General features: G+C 47.0%; 1 protein-coding gene across 1 annotated transcript in view; it reads right to left on the bottom strand.

Annotated features, from left to right (window-relative positions):
- The window catches only part of PDIA5 (protein disulfide isomerase family A member 5), a 92,788-nt gene extending 85,619 nt beyond the window's left edge, over window positions 1–7,169 (bottom strand). Inside the window, exon 1 of the mRNA XM_007985591.3 lies at window positions 6,986–7,169. Within this exon, the coding sequence (XP_007983782.2) occupies window positions 6,986–7,027 (42 nt within the window). The 5' untranslated portion in view covers window positions 7,028–7,169. The remainder of the gene's footprint in view (window positions 1–6,985) is intronic.
- Between the last annotated feature and the right edge of the window lie 8,138 nt (window positions 7,170–15,307).

Below are 15,307 nucleotides of genomic sequence, written 5' to 3'. Positions count from 1 at the left end.
ATAAAAGATTCTCAAGGAAATATCCATTTGGAAAAAAAAAAAGAAGTATCTGTTGAATGAATGAACATCTGTGGCACATGTAGGATGCTGATGCTTGTCCACTTTCCTTTGAAATAGGGGGCATGTACTAATACTCTGCCCAGGACCCATAAAGACTAGACCCCGTGATGAGAACAAATCCACTTGGTCCTCAAGACCCTTCCCTGCTTGGCCCAACAACAGAGCTTTCCTACCAGGCCCACATTTGGGCTCAGATACTGGATCACCTTTATGTTTAAGCCCCAGCTTACAACCCTTAACCTTGATTTTCACCAACATCTTCCAACAAGGATTAAAGGACCTGCTCACAAATTCAAGAAATCTGCCTGCGCCAGGGGTTGGAGGAACTGTAGGATTCTTTGCAGCAAATGGACACTCAACCCCTGCGCCTCCGCAGCTTTAATGAGTTGGAAACTCTGAAGCCAGACACAGGCCCACCATCACACCATCTAGGAATGGAATGTGCATCAAACTGGTGCCTCAGTATGATTTTGAGGAATAAAGGCCCTTTTAATCCCACACTCCATGAGTGTCTTCAACCCCTCAGTGCAAGATCCCAAATCTTATTATGTATAAGTGGTAGTAAACTGGTATATGGAAAGAGGCCCTGTTGATGTAGGGTGGCAACAGGGGACAGTGAACTGGAGCTCCTCGGGGGAAGGACACAGTCAGCATGTGCCTGGCTGGCCACTCCTGTACAATGTCACAGCCACCAGGGAGCAGCTGAAAAACAAGTTTCAGGGACACTCCTGGAAAATGGCTGCCAACGCAGCTGCTTACACATTCAAGCCAGGCGCCTGAGAACTCTGACTGTGGTCCCCACCTATCTCTTTATTCCTTTACCTTCCAGGCCACAGACACCTCAACCTCGTCTAAGGGCATGTCGCCTCCCACCTTCCTGTCCAGCCACCCACCCCTCTCCAGGGGTAATGGTACTGGGCTAGCCTACTCACCTCACCAAGTTACATGGGGCTCAAAACCACACTGACGTGAAATACATGGAAATGCTTTGCAAACTCTAAAGCCCTCTACAAATGCATCCGATTTAACAATTCTGCCAACAGATCACACAGGGAGCCAGAGGCTCCAGGCAGTGCTGAAAGATGGCCAGGCAGAAGGGATGGGCCAGCCCACCAGGGCTGAGAACTCCTGCTCCTTCCCTCTCCCATTGGGACCTAAGATGTCAGGTGTTAAAGACAACACCACCACTCCCCCACCCCCTCCCCCCCACACACACATGCACATGCACAAGGAAGGAGAGGTGGGGGGCAAATAAACCATCCCAAGTCCAGGTAATGTGGAAGAACCTCAGTCTCTCCTTATACCCCATGCATTCATTTCTGGCCCACTGTCACTCAGACAGCCTCAAAAGCTACCACAACCACCAAGCAAGACACAAGAGCCCGACAGAAAAAAACCACAGAGCTGGCGCAAAACCTCCAGGGATATAGTGTGTTTGGTGTCTTCATTCCCAAGAGGGGATCTACTTTCAGAAGAAAGGGGAGAGAAACCAAGCACACTTATATCCTGAGCCCTTCTGCACACCGCCCCGACCTGGGATCTCTGCAGCGGCCTGGCAGAGAAGGGGCAAGGAGGGAGTCAAGAGCTCAGCTCCAAGTAACTCCCGTGGGGAGAATCCTAGCAGCACAGGGGGCGCCCTACCTGGCATTCAAATCATGCAGCCTCTCTCTGGCCCTTCCCTGCCCACCTCCTCCTCTTAACTGACTTCCCCATCATCTCTTACTCAACAACTGGCAATGACTGCTGAGACTCCCAGTGACTGGACACTTCCCTGTGCCAAGCACTGTGCTGGGTGCTTCCTGTATCTCTTCTAAACCTTTCAACACTTCAAGATGGATATCATTATCACCACTTACAAACAAGAAAACTGAGGCAGGGCCCAAGGTCAGGCAGCTCCTGAGTGTCTAGCTGGCTGAAAGCCCATGTTCTTTCCACTACATAACACTTGAATTTATCTTGTAGATAACAGAGAGGAAAGTAAGGATGAAAGTGTTGTTCTGGTAAAATTAATCCAGTCTCTCCCCCTCCCACCCAACCTTACATGTGACCTGATTGATCTTGTTATTAAAAGGGCAGCTTTCATCATGTCTCTCCATTACCTTCAGAATCGAGTCCCCATGGCTTTGCCAGGCATTTGAGGTTCTTTACGATCCACTTTTTCAGTCTTATTCCCCTCATCCCCAGACTCAAACCCTCCCTCCATCCAGCCTGGCCTATCATTCCTCATTTTCCATGTCTCTGGCTTAGAAGGTTTCCTTCTCTGCCTGTGACATTAATTCCATCAGCCAAACACAGACCAGGGCTGATGACATGCCAGGCCCTGAGTTAGGTGCTGGGGACACCACAGCCAGGACAGGGTACTCCCTGCTGTCACAGAGCTCCAAGTCTGCCCTCCTTGTGAGGCCAGCTCACAGCCTGCTCTTTCCTAGGGCCTTCTCTGGTCATTCGGTGTCCCACTGCTTGGCCTCGTCCTGAATCCCCAGCACACGGGGGTTGCCGCGCTTATGGCACTCAGCCACACTTCCACCTTATATGTCGGGTCTGTTTTAAGACTTCCACTGTAATGTGTTTATTTCTGTGGGAAATGTGCATTCCAGGTTCCAAACAGCATTTTAAATGGCAATTCAGTCCTCAGGCCAGCCCACAAAAGCCTATTAAATATATAATGGTCCCAGAGAAGTACAGAACCTAAATAAGTGTACCTTAAAAGCTCTACAGGAGAAGCCAGGAGCAAACATCTGCCTCCTGCACCTCCACCCACTGTCCTCCAGGGTCTGAGCTTCAAGCGACCATCAGGGGCAGAGGCAGAGAAGCAGGCGGGAGATGGAGGAGTGGGAAGAACCCGATTTACATTCAGCAGATCTGGCTCTTCTCCCAGCTCTGCCTTCACTAACTGGGTGGCCTTGAGTGAGTCCCTTCCCTCCCTAAGCCTCGCTATTCTCTTATAAAAGGAGAAGGCTGAGTTAGATCAGTTCTGAATCTCACAGATCAGCAGAATATATGTATTTTTAAATATAAATATGCAACATGGATTTTATATTATTAAAAATAAATTTTATCAAGAAAGGACTTTTAAAAAGAAATCACAATGTACCACAACCAGCCTCATTTTTCAAAAGGATGCTGTAACCCCCTCCCCCTCAAAATATGGTCATCATGTCAGAAAAATTGACAAGTTTTTAAACTGAAAACATTTGGATTCATGAAAAACAAACAAATATGCCATTTTTTTTTCCAGTTTGACTGTAGACCAGAAAAGTCCAGCCTAGCCCAACTTCAGTCCTTGGCCCAATGCTTGAGAACCACTGAGCTGGGAGACCTAGAGTTCGCTCCAGCTTGACGTTTCTCCATCCTACAGGCTTGGTGGAGACCACAGGACAATCAGCATGGATAGCCCTAGAGAAGGGTCAGCTACAGGGAGGAGCTGAGCTGGACAGCAGGAAAGCAGGCAGTCACCGCAGGGATGGGAGCAGGACACACGGCCACCAGGGATCGCCCTGCGCCCTAGGGCTACCTCCTGCCCCTGTTCCCAGAAGTGCTTGGGAGGGAAGGTACCACCACCTCTGAGGGCCTCTGAGGGCACAGACACCCAGCCTGGAAGCTCTTGGAACTAACCTGTCCCATGTGTTTGACTGTGACACCTTCCACCCCAGTATTCTTCTGGAAGGCTGAGGGTTCCCAAAGGAACATTTTAAAAAAATCTTCATTAACTTTCCTGATTATAAACTAATACATATTCATGTGAAAAACTTGGAAACCACAGAAAAACATAAGCAAAGAAGCACAAGTCATCACAACTCCACCTTCCAGAACAATGACTATTAACATTTTGATGCACTGCTAATTCTTCATGCACGTAACTTCAGCCACCCTGGGATTTGGTTTTATATCCTGCTTTTCCCTTAGTTATCACACTTGGGCATTTTTCCACATCCTTAGATATTCCTCATAAACATCATAAAATGTTTTCATAATAAACATAACATTCTAGTAAATATAAATATTCTTTACAAACATTGGAATGGACTGAAATATTTCTTCTTCTTTGTTTTTTCTTTCTTTTTGAGATGGCGTCTTGCTCCATCCCCTAGGCTGGAGTGCAGTGGTACAATCTCGGCAACATCTGCCTCCTGGGTTCAAGCAATTCTCCTGCCTCAGCCTCCTGAGTAGCTGGGACTACAGGTGCCTGCCACCACGCTCGGCTAATTTTTGTATTTTTAGTAGAGATGTGGTTTCACCATGTTGGCCAGGTTGGTCTCAAACTCCTGACCTCAGGTGATCCGCCTCAGCCTCCCAAAGAGATGGGGTTACAGGTGTGAGCAACTGTGCCCGGCCAGGACTGAATATTTCTGTCATTCCCCCAAAAATTCATATGTTGAAATCCTAACCCCCAAAGTGATGGTATTAGGAGGTGAGGCCCTTGGCAGGTAATTAGGTCATGAGAGTGGATCGCTCATGAATAGGATTAGTGCCCTTGAAAAAGGAACCAAGGAGAACTGTCTAGTCCTCTTTCTATCATATGAGGATACAATGAGAAGTCAACAGCCTTCTGGAGGAGGGTCCTTGCCAGAATTCAACCATGCTGGCACCCTGATTTCAGACTTCCAGTCTACAGAACTGTGAAAAATACATTTCGATTGTTCTGCATCACCAGTCTATGGGATATTTGTTATAGCAGGCCAAACTGACAAAAATAAACATCACTTTTCACGATATGAACAAGGCCAGATATTATTTAACCAAGCCACTATTATTGAGCATTTAACCCATTTCCGCATTTTTGCTATTGTAAAAAATATGGTGGGTGTATATCCCTGTACATGAATCCCTGCAGATGCCTTTATACCCTTCAGGTCACAGCCCAGTCCTGTGCACATATCAGCCCTCAGTAAATATTGAATGAACAAAGAAACCCAACCGGCTTCCAGGAACCTGGAGAGCCCTTATCAGATAGGCACAGCATTTAAATTTACAAAGGCCCAACCCACTGTCCAGCAATCACTCACCACTGCTCCTGTTGGCATGCTCCCTCCACCTCCTACCTGCTAAGCCAACTCTAGGGCTTAGGGAAAGGAGAAGATAGAAATTGCTTGCTCAGGACTCCGAGGTTCTAGTGCTTTCAGCAAACCTACCTGCTCTTCCGCACCTCCCAGTGAAGGGGACCCGCAGCTCTCCAGTGCCTAGCTAACTACCACACTCCTCTCAGACTCTGTTCAACTCCACCACCTCAGGAAAGCCATGGCTGACCTCCCTTTAAATCAATGTATGGCTCCCGTTCAGTGAAGGTACCAGTACCTAAGGTCACAGCACTTACTGTTCTGTCATTATTTGCTCACAGGACTGACTCCTTTGCCCAATCCTGGGCAACACCAGATGGCAGGCATAATGTGTTTTGCTCTCCACCCAAAATCCAACCCAGTGGAGGGCAAAATATCAATCCAAACAATGTGATTGATAAATAAATGTCTGCCGAATGAAATTTCAGATTCTCAAGCCCATTGTTTTCACAAGAGGGAGGGGAAAGGGAGGAAAGCAGGACCTCCTACTCAGTCCAAGTGCAAAGACCCGTGGGGGCCTTGCAGAAGATATAGCTCCCTCCTCCTGGCCCAGAGACCCGCCCAGACCAACTGGCTCCAGGGGACTGATGGCAAAACAGCCTTCAACAAACCCAGACGCAATGAAGTGACACTGCCCCACTCCAGCCTGGTTCTCCCGGAGAGGGAGAACACAGACCTAAGAGAACAGGGGGCTTCCTTCCCCAGCCGCTTCCAACCAGAGAGTCCCAGGCCACTCCTCACTGGTGATCCAGGGTATTGGGAGATGGAAGTGTTTCAAGCAACTCAACCCACACTCCTTTTCTCCTCCTCTTTGCCCAGTGTCCTTGCCACACCCAAATGGAAAATAACGGGAAAATCTGGGTTGGGGAGGGTGCCAGGAGCAGGAAGTTCCCTGGAACTTCAGGAGAAAAGGAGCCAGGATGGTCCTAAAATAAGGGAGGGCATAAGTTATGGAAAAGATGGGGAAGGAGGCCACAATATCCCATCACACATCCACAGCTACACGAAGGCCAAACCCCAGTCCTGGGCACACCCATTCCGACCTCTCTCAGGCATGCCTGGAGTCCCTCCACCAAGTGTAGCAAACTCCTCTTGGAGCCCACTCCTTTTCCACTTTCCTAAGATTTTGCAGTTTACACAGCTTCTTTCTCTGAGACCTCATCCGACCCTCAGAACCACCCTATGGGGGTACCTTTGCCTTTCTATATCATGGATGAGGAGACTAGCTCAGATACATTAAATGAACCGGCGCGTCACACGGCTAGAAAGTGGCTGAGGCTGGAGCCAGCCCCTCAGTTGGGTGTAGGAGCAGCTCCTCAGCAGGGGCGGGCTGCGTCGACCCCACCCAGCCCACCGAGCCTGGCCTGTGGGCGGAGGCCCAGGTGGTGGTCCGCAGTTTCCCAGACGCCTGGGGCCGAAACCAAGAACAAGGTGGCCCTAAACCAAGGTTTCCGGCAGTGCAGGTAGTAAGCACCCCCATCCCACCCCTCACTCACACAGGTGCAGGGCTCGGAGTCTGGGGCTGAGCACACCCGCAGCCCGCCTGCGTCCCGCCTGAGCTGGTGGCTGTGCCCCGACCTGCATCCCCGCAAAGTTGTGGCCGTGGCGTAAGCACCCTGCCAGGGATCGCCCGGCGCCCCACAGCTGCCTCCTGCCCCTGCGCCCGGGAGCGCTTGGCGGGGAGGGCACCGGGACTCCCGCTGTCTCCCGCGTAGCACCCGGTGCCCGCCTGCCTGGCATGCACGCCCTCATCCCGGTGCCCCGGGGCAGCTTCCCGCACGTCCTGGAGAGGACTGGAGCAGAGAGCGCAGAAGGGCACGCGGGGCACACGTGCCGGCCCAGCCCGGACCCCTGCCCCACAGTCTCACCCAGATTGCCAGCAGCAGCCATGCCGGCCCGGCCCGCGCCATCCCCGCAGCCGCTGCCCACCGCTGGCTCCTGTCTCCACTCCGGCGCCCGCGCCCGCCCGCCCGCCTGCTAGCTCCACCTCGGCCAACCACCACGGCTACTTCCCAGCCGCTCCCCGCCTCCGAGTTCCCGGTGCCACGTCTGCCAAAGCATGCGCAGCAGCCGGGGAGAGGCGGCCGGGAAGAAGTGCTCGCTGGGAGTTGTAGTCTGCAGCCTGGCTCAGCTGGGGGCTGCGGGTGCGGACTGGGCTCCGACGCCACGTGGCAGCGAGTGAAGTGTGAAAAGGCAAGGTCAGGGAGTAAAGGAAAGGCAATTAATGCACGGGGGCTTACTCTGTGCCTGGAGCTTCAGAAACAGTATCTCACGCAGCTCACAGAAATTAGGTTTTATTTTCTCCACTTTGAGGATTAGGAGGCAGTCCAGGGAATTTAAGTACGTTGACCCAGATCACACAGCCCGTAAATGGCAGAGTCCAGTGCTGCCTGTGAAGGACAGGAGAAGCCCTCATCCCTGCCTCCCAGACTCCCCGCTGCTTATTCTATTTAACTTCAGTAAAACATTATTGAGCTGTTGGAAAACAATTTGGTGGCTCCTCAAAAACTTAAACATAGATTACAATATGACCAGCAATTCCACTCTTAGGTAAATACCCAAAAGAGTTGAAAACAAATATTCAGACAAATGCATGTACACCAGTGTTCACAGCAGCACTATTTACGATAACCAAAAGGTGGAAACAACTCTAACGTCTGTCAAAGGATGAATGGATAAACAAAATGTGATACATCCATCTAATGGAATGTTATTTAGCTATTAAAAGGAATAAAATGCCCCCCCAGGGCAGCTCATGACTGTAATCCCAACACTTTGGAAAGCTGAGGCAGGAGGATCATGTAATACCAGGAGTTTGAAACCAGACTGGGCAACATAGCGAGACCTCATCTCTGCTAAAAATAAAAATAAAATAGCTGGCGTGGTGGCAAGGAACTGTAGTTCCAACTACTTGGGAGGCTAAGGCAGGAGGATTACTTGAACCTGGGTTATGGAGACTGCAGTGAGCTGAGCTCATGCCACTGCACCCCAGCCTAGGCCAAAGAGTGAGACCCTGTCTCAAAAAAAAAAAAAAAAAAAAAAGAGGAGCGGGGGGGATAAAATGCTAACATAACATATGCTGCAATGAATGAATCTCAGAAATGTATGCTAATGAAAGAAGTCAGACACAAAAAGTCACATATGATGTGATTACATCTTATGAAATACTTAGAATAGGTAAATCCACAGAGACAGAAAGCATAGTAGTGGTTGCCCAGGGCTGGGGGTGGGGAGGAAGGAATGGGGAATGACTGCTTAATGAGTATAGGGACTCCTTCAGGGGTGATAAAACATTTTGGAACTAGATAGATGATGGTTCCACAACATTGTGAGTATGCTAAATGCCAGTAAACTGTACACTTTAAAATGGTTAATTGATGTTATGCAAATTTTACCTGGGTAAACATTTTCAAAAGAGAAAAACTATTTAACCCATTCCATGTTCTAAAGCAGGGGTCCCCAAACCCTGAGCCTCTGGGCAGTCTGTGGCCTGCTAGGAACCAGGAGGCGAGCGGTGGGCCAGCGAGCATTACTGCCTGAGCTCTGCCTGCTGTCAGATCAGTGGTGGCATTAGATTGTCATAGGAGTGTGAATCCTGTTGTGAACTGTACATTCAAGGAATCTAGGCTGTGGGTGCCTTATGAGAATCTAAAGCCTGATGATCTGAGGTAGAACAGTTTCACCCCAAAACCATCCCCTGTCCCCCTACTGTCTGTGGAAAACTTGTCTTCCACAAAACCGGTCCCTGGTGCCAAAAAGGTTGGGCCCTGCTGTGCTAAAGCATTCATGCATGCAGTCAGTTTATACATTCGAGAATGTTTATTGAACACTTACTATGTCCTGTGGCTCAAGATATCCAGTAGTGAGATGAACAAGAGAACTGCACAGTCAGAGGTTGGTAAGTTATAGCTGAAAAGTCCTTGCCTTCTGTCAGGAGAGTCAAAGTTCAAAACTTAGAAGTTATCCATCACTCACTTCCTATTCCCAAACAGGCCCATCCAACCCCTCACCACATCCTGTCAGTTTTACCTCCAAAATATATCTCTTCCATCTCCTCCCGAGTCTAAGTCGCTGACATGTCAGTGACTATTACCTAGGAAAGGGTAACAGTCTCTGAAGGAGTGTGCCTGCTTCTCCCCCATACCATCCATTTGTTAATGTCAGTTGGATCTTGCTTGCCCCTCCCTTGAAACTCTCCAGTGGTTTCCCATTACCCTTAGAATAAAATCCAAACTCTTCCCACAACCTGCAAGCCCTGCATGGTCTTGGACCCCGCCTGGTAGACCTCATCTCCTGCCTCCCCCAACCCCTGTCCACTGGGTTCAGATACACAGACCATCATTTCCTCATTCCTCCCCTCTCCAGAGCTGCTCCTACCTCAGGGCTTGTGCTCCTCCTAAATTCTTTGCCTCAGCAATTTCCTAGGCCTTTGTCTGGCTGGCGCCTTGGAATCCTTTAGGGTTCTGCTATCCATGGCCTCTCAGAGAGGCCCTTCAAGAGCAGTCCATCTACAGGTGAGTTTACCCTCCCCACGGCCGAGCTCCTTTTTCTCTATCCCAACTTCTGCTTAGGTTCTGTTGCTTTTTTGCCTAGCACCTACTACAATCCACAAGACTTACTGAGTCCTTGTGTTCATTGTCTTTTGCTCCAGCCTGAATGTCAGTTTCCTGTCTCTCTGTTCATCACCTTGCTTCCAGGGCCTATCACAGGACAGAGCCACAGATGGTTCTCAATGTTCTTTTTGATGAATGACTGAATGATTGAGCGAGGTAATGTGTTGGGAAGTGTCAGAAATTCCTAAAGCAGTTTTGGGACAGGGCTTCCTTGGCACGCTCTGCTCTGCAACCTCGAACTTATGATCTGCACATGGGAAAGTGAGCCTTGCACCTCTCTGTGGGTCTCTGTTGCTCATTTGTAAAATGAGATGGTTGGTGAGGATGCAGAGCTACTGGAACACTCACACATTGCTGTGGGAGTGTAAATTGGCTCACCTACTTTGGACAACTGTACATGTACAAAATCTGTGCCAAAATGTTCATGGCAGCTTTATTCATAGAAGTTGTTATGGACTTGTGTCCCCCCCAAATTCATATGTTGAAGTCCTAACTAACCCCTACTACATCAGAATATGACTGTACTTAGAGACTTTAAAGAGGTAATTAAGGTTAAATGAGGTCATTATGGTGGACCCTAATCCCACATGGCTGGTATCCTTATAAAAAGAGGACAGCAGGACACCTATATAGAGGAAAGCCCGTGTGAAGACACAGAAAGAAGACAGATGGCCAGTGACACGCCAAGGTGAGAGGCCCTCAGAAGAAATTGACCCTGCCAAAACCTTGATCATGGATTTCTAGCTTTCAGAATAATAAAAACCAAACCTCTGTCATCGAAGCCACCCAGTCTATGGTGGTCTGTTACGGCAGCCCTAACAAACTGGTACAGTAGCCCAAACTGGAAACAACCCAACTGTCAGAACAGGAGAGTAGATAAATTAATGATAGCATATTCTGCAAAAAAGAGAGACAGAGAGAGAGAGAGAGAACAAACTACTGATAATATACAACAACGTGGATGAATCGCAAAACCCCGATGTTGAGCAAAAGTAGCCAGAGACAAAATAATATATACTGCATGATTCCATTTATCTAAAGTTCAAGAACAGGCAAGTACAATCTGTGGTGATAAAAGAAAACAAGTGGATGAGGAATAGAGACCAACTGTGGGGAAAGCATGAGTAAACCTTCCAGGTACTGGAAACGCTCTGCATCTTGCTTTTTTGTTTCTCTGTTTTGAGACAGAGTCTCACTCTGCCACCCAGGCTGGAGTGCAATGATGCAGTCTCAGCTCACTGCAACCTCCACCTCCTGGACTCAAGCCATCCTCCCACCTCAGCCTCCCGAGTAGCTGGGACCTCAGACGCACACCACCACACCGGGCTAATTTTGTATTTTTAGTAGAAACAGGGTTTTGCTCTGTTGCCCAGGCTGGTCTTGAACTCCTGGGCTCAAGTGATATCTGCCTGACTTGACCTCCCAAAGTGCTGGGATTACAGATATGAGCCACCACGCCCAACCTGTATCTTGATTCAATGGTAGTTACATGACATTTAACATGTGTTAAAATTAATGTATTTTTCCCGCTGGATTGATTTATTATCTAAACTCTATACCAAGATTTTATACTTTATATACACTATCTCTCAGTCTTTTTCTTAAGTATAAGCATTGAAGGGTGGTATGAATCAGCTAATCATCAGGATTCCTTGTAGCTCTTGTATCTTCCAAGTTCAAGACTGCCTAAAAGTTCCTGGGTCCAGGGAGGGCTGAACTCTGCAGAAATGTAACTGCCAAAAAGGGCAAGAGTTGAAGGGAGTAAGGAAGCTATGCACCTGAGAGCCAGGGAAACAGAGGGCAAGGGACTGAGTGGGGTGGAATAAAAATTTCCAAGAAAACAAGCCATTTCATTCTGCAATTGAAACAAGCTAAAATGCGATTTGTGGCCCTTCTGGGAATGCTTACCAATTCTCACTTCACTCTCCTTGAAATATTAGGAGAATAGCACAGGGCAAGCACTGTCCCTCCTCCATTAGAGCCCTCAATGGGCACCATCCATTTTCCAGCAGCAGCCCCGCGGGGCCAGGCCAGAGACACTTCTTGTCTTGCAGTTTATTGCGAATTGTGACACCACCTAACATTTGTGTAGCCAGTTCCCCTCCATCATCTCGGCTGGGATGAGGACTAGCACAATGACCATTTTCTGACATTCAGGCAAGATAAGAATCGGCCCAGAAAAAAAGGAGGAATGTTGAACCAAAGAAGCCAGACACAGACAAGTATATTCTGTAGGATTCGTTTATATGAGAAACATGAGGCGAAGGTTGTCTATTTTGTTAGAAGTCAAAATAGTGGTTACCCTTGGGGGAAGGATGTCAGTAGTCACTGGAAGAGGTCTCTTGGGGTGCTGGTAAGATTCCGCGTCTGAATCGGGGCACATGGGCATGTTTACACCGTGAGAATTAATCACACACATCCATGGATTATAAGGTATGATACAGTTTGGATCCTGTCGCCCCACCCAAATGTCAAATTGTAATCCCCAGTGTTGGAGGTGGGGCCTGGTGGGAGGCGATTGGATCATGGGGGTGGTCTCATGAATGGTTTAGCACCATCCCCCCTTGGTACTGTATAGTGAGTGAGTTCTCATGAGATCTGGTTGTTTAAGTGGATGGCACCTCCCCCCTCTCTCTCTTCCTCCTGCTCTGGCCATGTGAAGATGCCTGTTCCCGCTTTGCCTTCCACCATGAGTAAAAACTCGCTGAGGCCTCCCCAGAAGCAGATGCTGCCATACTTCCTGAACAGCCTGCAGAACCCTGAGCCAATTAAACCTCTTTTCTTGTAAATCACCCAGTCTCAGGTATTTCTCTACAGCAGTGCGAGAATGGACTGATAATACAAGGTACATATGTTACACTTCACAAAGAAGTTCAAGATTTTTAGAAAGAGGAGGAATGAGATGGAAGGAAAGAAAAGTCAGCTCTGAATAGGGAAGGTAAAAGGAATGGGGGATCCCAAAGAAGAAACAGCTGGAAAATAATTCAGTAACATCAATGCCTGGGAAAACAGTCCATCTCCCCGAGAGGGACTGACCAGGACAGCTCGTGGTGCCCAGAATACCCGAAGCTGCCTCACAAGCCTTTGCTTCCGCTCATCCCAGCTGCTGACATGCAGCTCCTCCCTCACTTCCTTGCTTGGCTGGTACCTACCCAGCTTGAGCACCGCTCCTTCAAAAGCCTCTTCTTACACTTGTCATCCTCCTACTGACACCCCACCAGTCCAGAGCTAAGTGTCTCTGCTCTGTGCTCTTACAATTTCCCATGTAGAACATGGTCCTCAAGAACAAAGACTGGGTTAAATTCATGGAGACAGAACATAGAAACCTGGTTTCCAGGGGCCGGGGGGAGGGAGCTATTGTTTAATGGGTACAGAGTTCCAGTGTAGCATGATGAAAAGTTCTGGAGATGAATAATGGTGATGGTTGCCCAACAACATGAATGTTCTTAATACCACTGAATGGTTCACTTAAAAGTGGCTAACAATGGAGAACCAAAAAGTGGTGTCAGGAGAACTAGACATCTACAGGCAAAAGAATAAAATTGGACCCTTATCTCATACCATATACAAACATTAACTCAAAATGGATCAAAGACCTAAATATAAGAGCTAAAACTATAAAACTCTTGGTGAAAACACAGTAGAAAATCTTCATGATATTGGATTTGGCAATTATATCTTAAATATGAAACAAAAAGCACAAACAACAAAAGTAAAAATAGATAAATGGGATTGTGTCAAAATTTAAAACTTGTATACATCAGAGGACACAATCAACAGAGTAAAAAAGCAACCCACAGAATGGGAGCAAATACTTGCAAATGATATATCTAATAATGGGTTAACATACAGAATATAGAAAGAAGTCTCTCACTCTCTCTCTCATACACACCATTTAAAAATAAGCAAAGGACTTGAATACACATATCCAAAGAAAATATACAACAAGCATATGAAAATATGCTCAACATCACTAATCATTAGGGAAATGAAAACCAAAACAACAAGGAGACACCCCCTCATACCTATTAGGATGGCTGCTATAGGAGAAGGAAGGAAGGAAGGAAGAAAGGAAGGAAGGAAGGAAGGAAGGAAGGAAGGAAGGAAGGAAGGAAGGAAGGAAGGGAGGGAGGGAGGGAGGGAGGGAGGAAGAAGAGGGGGGAAGAAAGAGAGGAGAGAAAGAGGAGAGAAGGAGAAGAAAAGAGAGAAAGAAAGACGAAAGAAAGAAAGAAAGAGAAAGAAAGAGAGAAAGGAAGGAAGGAAGGAAGGAAGAAGGAAAGAAAGAAAGAAAGAAAGAAAGAAAGAAAGAAAGAAAGAAAGAAAGAAAGAAAGAAAGAAAGAAAGAAAGAAAGAAAGGAGGGAGGGAGGGAGGGAGAAATAAATAAATAAATGAAGAAATAATATGTGCTGGCAATGGGTGGAAAAATTGGAACCCTTGTACACAGTTGGTGGGAATGTAAAACGGTGCAGTCACTATGGAAAGTAGCATGACCGTTCCTCAAAAAATTAAATGTGGAAATACCATATGACCTGGCAATTCCACTTCTGAGCATATATCCAAAAGAATTGAAAGGAGTGTCTTGAAGAGATATTTGTATACCCATATTCATTCAGCATTATTCACAAGAGCCAAAACATGGAAGCAATGCAACTGTCCACTGACAAATGACTGGATAAACAAAATATGGTATGCAATGGAGTATTAGTCATCCTTCAAGGAGAGAAATTCTGATACAAATTACAACATGGATGAACTTTGAGGACATTATTCTAAGTGAAATAAGCCAAACACAAAAAGGCATATACTGTATGATTCCACCTATGAATTACCAAGGATTGTCAAATTCATAAAGACAGGAACTAGAATGGTGGTTGCCAGGAGTCAGGGGAGAAACAAATGGGAAAATAAGAAGTAGATGTTTAATAAGTATAGGGTTTCTATTTTGCAAGATAAAAAGCATTCTGGAGTTTGGTTGTACCACGATGTGAATGTACTTAATATTACTGAATGTACACTTAAAAATAGTTATGGCAAATTTTATGCTATGTGTATTTACTACAATTAAAAGAAACTGTGGCCTTATAAAGGCATGGATATGAGCCCTGGTTCTGCCACTTACTAGCTGTGTGGCCTTAGAGAAGTGACATGACCTCACATCCCCCTTCTGGAAAATGGGAATAGTAACAGTACTTTCTTTACAGAGTTATATTGATGAGTAAATGAGATTATCTGTGTGAAATATCTAGCTAGCATTTGTACTGGATGGATATTTAGCTCTTCTTTGATAGTCCTCTTTACAAAATATTATATTTTCCTACAACATCCAGTTTCTCAACCCCTCCAACACCCATATCCCAACATACACACAAACACACACACACACGCGGTGTTAACTCTTAAGGAAAAAGATGGCACGGCATCTGGTTTACTTCATTTATCTTGGTATCCCCAGTGCCTGGCACATAGTAGGAGCTCATTAAATGTCTGAAATGAACTGTAGCAAGAGGGTTTGACAACACAGATAAGGAAACCCTGTCAACATGAATATAGACAAACAGCAGAACAAACGAATCAAG

The sequence above is a fragment of the Chlorocebus sabaeus genome, chromosome 22 (genome assembly GCF_047675955.1).
Source record: "Chlorocebus sabaeus isolate Y175 chromosome 22, mChlSab1.0.hap1, whole genome shotgun sequence".
Lineage (NCBI taxonomy): Eukaryota > Metazoa > Chordata > Mammalia > Primates > Cercopithecidae > Chlorocebus > Chlorocebus sabaeus.
The sequence above is the reverse complement of the archived record's forward strand: the minus strand, read 5'-3'. Positions and strand labels throughout refer to the sequence as shown.